This window comes from Carassius carassius, chromosome 35, assembly GCF_963082965.1.
Source record: "Carassius carassius chromosome 35, fCarCar2.1, whole genome shotgun sequence".
Classification (NCBI taxonomy): domain Eukaryota; kingdom Metazoa; phylum Chordata; class Actinopteri; order Cypriniformes; family Cyprinidae; genus Carassius; species Carassius carassius.
In genome coordinates this window covers 26,741,470-26,750,412 of record NC_081789.1, presented here as the reverse complement: position 1 = coordinate 26,750,412, position 8,943 = coordinate 26,741,470, and the positions used below count along the sequence as shown (strand labels likewise).

Genomic DNA, 8,943 nt, shown 5'->3' with positions numbered 1-8,943 from the left:
TTTAGTAAGAGAGATGGTGTAAAGTGCACAGCGGTACACACAAATCCCATTCAGCAGGACAGATCATCATCCAGTGATGTGGAGAATAATCAAAGAACGAAACACAATGATCTCGTTATATAACCTCCATTAATGACTGTAATTACATTAGGATCAAGCAGGCTGCTTTTCTGACACGGATCAAGAGCAAACCTGGATCACTAACAAACAACCAAACAAACTAAAACTAGTCAGAGATTCCTACAACTAAACAACAAAATACTAGATCCATGTGAAGGGGGGAGCTCACAAAAAAAAGTGTTTTGAAATTCTGTAAAAAAAAAAAAGAGAGAGAATAATATGTCCTAAAAAACGCCAATGAAAAAAAATATATATATATTCGAGAAAAATATGTCCTAAAGAATTCCGTAAAAAAAAAAAAAACTGATTCTATGATCCTTAAATAAATAAATAATTTTTATAAATAGATAGATAGATAGATAGATAGATAGATAGATTTTATTTATTTTAGAATCAGATTTTTCTTTTTTTCCAAAGTTTCTTTCTATTGTGAACAAAACTAAACATACATTTCTAAATATGTATTCATTAAAGCAGTATTTGTTGGCATTAATTTATGATGGTTAAAAAAAAAAATGAAAATCATAACTGAGAATAATACAAACTATTAAAAGTCCTAAAAACTGACTTTGTTGTCTTTATGCCAGTATATCGTTTCGTCGCTTTGCTTTTGATATAGGGGGTAAAATTTGACCTGATGTGTGATTGTGAGATTCACCCGTATGTATATGATGGTTAAAAGACAGAATTATAGACAGTAATAATATGAATTACAAATATGAACTAGATAAACATGTGCAAACTCCTGCACTGATCAAAGTAAACGTGAGGATTGTTAATTAAAACAGTTCTTTCTGTAGATCAGACGCGGTGAAATCGACCGTCCTTGCGTTCAGTTTACCAGTTTAATTCAAATTAGATATCAATAAATCATAAATCACGATTCAAACCCTCTAAATTCAAGCCTAGAGGCAGAACGATAGATCGTGGTCATGATTCACGTACGGATGCCGATGCACAACACGGTCTCATGCTAACATGTCTTCCTTCCTCGAGAAAGTTTATAGTTAATATTATAGTCATTTAAATATAATAATGGTAAGTCTGATATGAAATAAATGGCTGAATATTAAAAGTGTTTATTATCGCATGCTTAAGAGCTCGTATGAAGTTTATTTTTTCATTGGTCCACACTTTTTCAATGGAAAACCAAAAACAATTCATCGTCAAGTTCGAGAGCTCGTAAATGTGCCTAATAATATTTAATAATCACGTGACTGTGGCTGTAGGCCGTAAACACCACAGACGATAAGGAAAAACTAACGAAGAACATTTGGTCCAACCCAATCTTTAATATTTGGTTTCGTTTGTGGTTTAAAGGATTCGGTATTGCTAAAGCTAACGTGTGCTATAACTACAAAAATCACGTTGAGTTGGAAGAAAAGCTGGAAAAGGAACGAACGGAAGCCAAGCGGGACGTGACACACCATCAACTCTTTGCATATTGTTCATTCAGTGTCATAACGCATGATATGCTTCATCAGTAAAAACCCGCCAATCAACTCATCCAGCCAATCCAGTGTCCTCGGGCGGGGCCTGAGGCTCCGCCTCCTTCCTCAAAAGCAATGACAGGACAGACACACAGGTTATTATTATTAGAAGGGGTTTCTTCTGTTAGGCCAGCTAACACTAACGAGTTCACTCAGTTCTGGAAGCGCCGCAGACGTGAAGAGAAAGATTGAGAGAGTCTGGAAAATTCAGTGCAAGACATAATGGCTACTTGAAATGAGTAAGAATCATCATTAATCGTTTAGGGATATCCAATACTGGACTACTGAAACCGCCTCCAGTGGATCTGTGACCCTCCGCAGTGCAGGACCAGAGGCAGGTTTGTGTCCGGTGTGTTGTCCTCTGGTCTGGCGCTGGTCTCTCTAGCTCTCGGGGTCCGAGCCGTGTGTCTGTGGCGTCTGTGATGAGCTCAGTGATGTGTGCGGCTCCTGTAGAGAGAAGCGTCGGTGGATGTCGGGGTCGGCCTCCAGCTCCAGTCGGGCCCCGAGGCTGGAGAATTCGGGTCGAGGAGCGGCGCTGACCGCTGGATGGAGCTCCAAGGAGCTGCTGAGAAACTCACAGGACTGGAGGAGAAAACAGAGCAGAGTGTTCATACATCACTCCACAAATAGAATCAAAGATCAAATAAAAAACATATAACTTCATAAAAATATTACAATAAATGAGAATACTGATTAGAATATTTATAATATTATTAGGGCTGCAACTAACGATTATTTTGATGATCGATTAATCTGTCGATTATTTTTACGATTGATCGATTAATCGGTTTATGTACTTATATTTTAGTTTTTTCCATTTTTTCCCCAAGTAAATTATTAATAAATGGTCTTTATCATTCAGCATAGATTTTTAAGAGATTTTAACCATTCTGCACTGTCATATCCTCATCAAAAATATACCTGGAGTTGTTTTATTGTGTTAGTAATCCTTTGTCGAACTCTTCTGCAATCAGAACACTGACCCATACTCAAATTTCACAAGTAGATTTCAAATAATGTTTTCACCATGGCAGTCCTTAGAGCTCCTAAAGTAGTTTAACATCCTGAACAAAGCTTATTAAGGAATCTTTCAGAACATATTTTCACGAACAATAAGGATAAAACAGAATAAGATTGCAGTGCGTTGTATTTTATTATTTACTGGGAAACAGCTTTATAGCTTTTGCTGTGAAATTGTAAACAATCCTTCGAATAAAGTGCTAATGGCATGAAACCTGAATGGAACTCACAATTTAAAGTAAAATCCATCAGAAGGTTGTCCAGAAAAAAAAAATCGGACACACACAAAAAACCTGCTGTGTGAAAAAGAGCAGTGAATACTTAGAAAAAAAAAGTGCATTTCAAATATCTTTAAACATTTACCTCTCTCATTCAGTCATAATTAGGCTGCACGACTGAATTATGAAATGGTAAACGACAAACTGATCACAGAACATGTTTGTAAAGCTTTAAATGTTAACTGTTAAAAAGCAATGTTATCAGCTTTTACGACTAAACATTTGCAAACAACATTGTACTGGAGAATCTGCACAAATAAAAGTCTTAGGGGCCGTTCACAAATCGCTCCTAAAAACGCGTGGAAAACGCTAGGCGCACCGCTTTCTCCTCCTTTCCAAAGCGCTCGTGCAGTTGCGCCCCTGAGGCGTCTGCCTTTGCTAAGCAACCATGACGTGCTCTCTCCTTGAAGACGCGGAAATTTCAGCAAAGGATAAATGGATTTGCAGCTCAAAAATCGCTTGCAGTAGCTCTGCTACTAAGTTTATTTCAAAATGGAAATCCATATACAGCTATGATCACCTGTTCCTTCATCTTGACTGAGATTTTAACGTTGTTACAGGAAAGGATGAAGCTGATTGGTTAGTTCTTGTCACATGACCCGCGATGCGCTTGCAGCATTCTGAAAAGTTTAAATGTTTTTAACTCGACGCGGTGCGGTGTTGGAAATAACGAACTAGAGCGCGCAAAAGACGCGATATGTGAACGTCCCCTTAAACAGTTCAGTAGTGCAGAGTTTACAGGTTAATCTTCTTTTTTGAAGGCTCAAAGTTAAGTACTCCCACATCACGCTGAATGCTGCAGAGACGCTGTTCGGGAAGCACGTGACATAAAACGAGGCCAGCTATTGGCTGTTCGCTACTTCTCCTGCTGTACTGGCTGAGTAAAACCTCCGGTGGCTCATTACTGCCACACTTTGGTCACCGCAGATTTGAAATATGCACGAAATAAGCCGCTAACGGCAGATAAGTTATTTAGCAACGAATCGATGACTAAATTAGTTGACAACTATTTTAATAATCGATTTTTATCGATTAAATCGATTCGTTGTTTCAGCTCTAAATATTATGTATATTTTAATTAAAGATTCATTTAATATGAAATATATATTTATAATTTAATATGAAATAATATTATATTTTAATTCTATATATTGCGCGCACACACACACACAAACCCAAACACACAGATATAAAATGCAATAAATAAATAAATATTTAATCTAAATTATATACCAATTAATTTAAATGTTTTTTGCTTATTTCAAAAATGTATTAAAGGTCCTTATCAGGTGGTAGAAAACTGTGAGTAGTAAACTATATATATATATATATATATTTATATATTAGTTCTGTCAAATGATTAATCGCTTCTAAAATAAAAGTTTTTGTTTACATTAATATATGTATACATACTGTATATTTATTATGTATATATAAATACACACATACAGGTTATATTTAGAAAATATTGACATATATATATATATATATAATATTACATATAAATATACTTAATATATGAACATACATTTTTGTTCAAATATATACATGCATGTGTTTGTATTTATATTAATATAGACAATACATATACATATATTTTGTAAACAAAAACATTAATTTTGGATGTGATTAATCGTGATGAATCATTTGACAGCACTAATATATATATATAGTATTTGTGTGTGTCTTAATAATTTAAAATGAATATATTACTATATATTAAAAAAATTGTATTGTTAACACATACTTTATAATGTGCATATTATACACAGACATATGTTATAAAATAAATTAGATATATTTTGAAAATGCCAATAAAAAATACATTCATTAATTATCATTTTAATCATTTGGCCATGAGATGGTAGCACCTCCTGATGGACTGAATAGAAATTGACTAGTTAACGGTTCAGAAGTAAAATAATGAATGCAATGGACTTTTTTGTTGGATAATATGCGAATGTATTCTCTGAAATTGATCAAGCGTGCTGTGAGCAGTAAGTATGATCATGTGTTACCTGTGAGAGAGACGCAGGTGTTCTGGACTCCAGCGGCATGACGGGCTGCACGAGGATCTCGGGGAACATGGACGTCTGCGGTGGAGAGGAAACACTGCTGTAGGACGGAGGAACCAGCATCATCTGCCTCTGCAGCAGCTGCATGATCGCACCGATGTCCGTCGACATGCGACTCTCCAGTCTGAACACACACAGGTTATTCAGAAAACAGATATGATTTGCAATGCACTTCATTCCTCTACTCATAGGTGGCGCTTGTGAATCTGGTTTAGTGATTGAGACAGCAGGTTGAGAGCACACATGTGTTCTGACTGCACTGAGACCTGTTGAGCTGTTTCTGCAGCAGCTCCAGTCTGCCCTCCATCTGGCTGCGCTGCTGGCGGCTGATGCTGCGCAGGGGGGTGCTGGGATACATGGAGGGCGACGGGAGACTGCAGCGGGGCACCTCCTGATACTGCCTCCCCCGACTGTCACCCCAAAAACTGAAGATATTAGACACACCTGAGAATGCACCTGAGGCACACACACACACACACACACACACACACACACACACTCATTAAGACCACATACACCATGATTTATAACATTTATATTTCTAAGAAATATATTAATGCATAGTATAGCCATAATTATAGATTTTTTTATTTGATGATTGTTTCACTTATTATTATAATAATTTTTTACAATTTATTTTTATTTGAGCTTTTATTTTATTTTATTTTATATGATATGATATTATATTGTTTGATGTGTTGCCCTTTGCTGTCATCTTGATCAGGACACTCTTGCTAAATATTATATTAATATTTAAATGTTATCTCAGTTGAGTTTTTTATTTCGAAAAATAAAGTTAAACAAAATGCATAAAAAAAAACAACATTATGTCAATCAAGTCTGGGTGAAAATGTTACAAAATAAAGTAGTAAATTGCAATCACAAAAAAATGAATGAATGAATGAATGATATAATGCTAATAAAAAACCTAATATTCAACATCATATTAAGTAAAAACATTTTTTTATTGTAACACTATTATGAAAATATTTTTATATAGTTTTATATTATATGTTATGTCATAAAACTTTAAATTCTGAATATTTCTAATATTATTATTTCAATGATTTGACCTCTTTTAAATTCTTCTTTTTTATACTATAGACATTTCCTGCTGTCACTCTGTCTGTCACCTGAAAGGGCGTTGCACGTGTTTCCTGTTTTGGGATCGCCCTCTCCCTCAGTCACATCCATGAGCGTGGTGGGAGGGGTGGGGCATGTGTGCACAGGCTCCTCCCCCTCATCGCCGCTGGAGTTGCGAGGCTCCTCCCACCCCGGTTTGAGTTCGTTCTTGTTACTAGCTGCTTGTTTTCTGCCTCTCCGGACGGGTTTCTGATTCTTCTTGATCTCTCCAGCATCAGCATCATCTGGAGAAACAAACACGAGATGAATATGCATCAACAGCACATGCAAAACAGCTCCTCTGTCTGTAGATATATCATCTGTAAATAGCATTTACAAATATCAAATGACGGAATGTATGATAATAAATCCAGACTGAACATCAGTTATCAGGAAAACCTTTTTCTGTCCGTCGTCGGAATGAAAGTTTTCTCCTCCGCAGTTTGTTGAAGCCGGCGCAGTCTGAATCATCGCTGCTGGGAGATCCGGGAATCATGTTTGTCTGTAAGTGAACATGCACACCTCTGTGAATTCTGTGTTTGTGCTCCATTCATTTGTAAGATTCTGTGTATCTTTAATCAGATGCACAGTGAAAGCTCTTCACGGTGAGCATGACTCACGTCTCTGAGGTTAAAGGTGATCTCCAGGTTGCTCCAGAAGTGGTCGGAGAACTCCGGGTACATGTCCAGGACCTCCAGCACGTCGTCTCTGTGGATCTTGTGCAGGTCGCAGTACGTCAGCGCCCTCACGTCTGCGTTGGATTTCCCGGGCCGTGCGTACAGGTTGATGGGTTCACCAAATATATCATTCTTCCCTAAGAAGCACACAAGATCAGCGTCAGACACATCTACAATCTACTTATCTACACATCTACTTATTCGGTCATATTTCATCATTTGTGTGCAGGAAGACTAGTGGTCTAATTGTAAGCCCCTCTAGCAAATGTAAACACTGCAACTGCAAAATTTGACTGATTAACCTTTTTTATTCCATAGTATTTTACTTTTACATTACAGTAAAAGCAACATGCTGCTAAGAATTTAGTTTATCCTTAATGCACCTACAGTTTAATTTATCTATGTTGGTGCATTTTAATACTTAAGATTTTTAGGCATTGAATTTAATTTGTTCACTTATTCATTCAGCTGTGTTTTTATTTTATTTGATTTATTTATCATTTATTTTGTATGATATGTACAGGACAGGAAACAGTGTACCAGCAATTTTGTTTACGCTTGTGCATTTTAATGCTTTACTTTTATGCATTAAATTATGTATGTATATATATATATATATATGTGTGTGTGTGTGTGTGTGTGTGTGTGTGTTTTTTAATCATTACCTCCTTTTAAAAAAAAAAAAATATTTTTCTTTTGATGATACACATGATACTAAATAAATACTATAAATAAATAAAATAAATACAACATATTTTGCTATGACTTCAGAAGACTTGGACTGCTGCCCATGAGCTATAAGAACTATTTTAATAGCTTTACATTTACATTTAATCATTTAGCAGACGCTTTTATCCAAAGCGACTTACAAATGAGAACAATAGAAGCAGTCAGGTCAACAAGAGAACAACAACAGTATACAAGTGCCATGACAAGTCTCAGTTAGTCTAGTATAGAACGCATAGGTAGGTTTTTTTTTTTTTTTTTTTTTTTTATAAAAAGACAAGAAAAGGAAAAGTGCTAGTGTTAGTTGGTTAAGTGCAGGCGAAAAAGATGAGTCTTTAGCTGTTTCTTGAAAATGAGTAAAGACGAATTGAGATTGGGAGGTCATTCCACCAGCTGGCCACAGTCCAGGAAAAGGTCCTTGAGAGTGATTTTGAACTTCTTTGGGATGGCACCACATGGCGTCGATCACTTGCAGAGCGCAAACTTCTGGAGGGCACATAAGATTTAACCAATGAGTTTAGGTAAGTTGGTGCCGTGCCAGTGGTCGCCTTGTAGGCTAGCATCAGTACCTTGAATTTGATGCGAGCAGCTACTGGTAGCCAGTGTAACCTGATGAGGAGAGGAGTAACGTGAGCTTTTTTCGGCTCATTGAAGACAACCCTCGCTGCTGCATTCTGGATCAATTGCAGAGGCTTGACAGTACATGCAGGAAGAGCCAGGAGAGCATTACAATAGTCCAGTCTGGAGAGAACAAGAGCTTGGGTTTGAAGAAGTTGGGTTGCTTGCTCTGACAGGAAGGGTCTAATCTTCCTAATGTTGTATAAGGCAAACCTGCAGGACCGGGTAGTTGTAGCAATGTGGTCTGTGAAGCTTAACTGATGATCCATCACAACTCCTAGGTTTCTGGCTGTCCTCGAAGGAGTAATGGTTGATGAGCCCAGCTGTATAGAGAAGTTGTGATGAAGCAATGGGTTAGCTGGAATCACCAGGAGTTCTGTCTTCGTAAGGTTAAGCTGAAGGTGATGGTCATTCATCCAGCTAGAGATGTCACTCAGACAGGCTGAAATGCGAGCAGCTACCGTCGGGTCTACTTTGCATTCCAGCTAGCGCACCATCGGAGAGGGCTTTCAGTATTTGCGGTCGCATACTGGAGCAGAGACGGATTAAACTGAAGCTCTCAACAGAGAACGACATGATATTCCTGCATGGGCACAAGTAGTCGTTTTTTTTAGTCAATTCAGTTTATTTTTATTTATTTATTTAGCTTAATATTTAAAATTGGTCTATTTTGTTATTGAGGAATAAGGATATTTTTTGTTAAATGTTTGAATGAATTGCTCAGGCCCCATAAGCTAGCCTACTTTTCCTTTGAAACTGAAATAAATCCAGGTTTATTATTATTATATAATTTATTAGGCTATATAGCCTTATTGTT

At 36.8% G+C, this 8,943-nt stretch overlaps 1 protein-coding gene across 1 annotated transcript in view; it reads right to left on the bottom strand.

Annotated features, from left to right (window-relative positions):
• Positions 1-540: 540 nt before the first annotated feature.
• Positions 541-8,943, bottom strand: part of kcnh2b (potassium voltage-gated channel, subfamily H (eag-related), member 2b) — a 181,516-nt gene continuing 173,113 nt past the window's right edge. Inside the window, exons 10-15 of the mRNA XM_059525264.1 lie at positions 6,726-6,919; positions 6,505-6,607; positions 6,117-6,350; positions 5,250-5,439; positions 4,927-5,107; positions 541-2,192 (exon numbers count right to left, since the gene is read on the bottom strand). Coding sequence (XP_059381247.1) covers positions 1,992-2,192; positions 4,927-5,107; positions 5,250-5,439; positions 6,117-6,350; positions 6,505-6,607; positions 6,726-6,919 — 1,103 coding nt within the window. The 3' untranslated portion in view covers positions 541-1,991. The remainder of the gene's footprint in view (positions 2,193-4,926; positions 5,108-5,249; positions 5,440-6,116; positions 6,351-6,504; positions 6,608-6,725; positions 6,920-8,943) is intronic.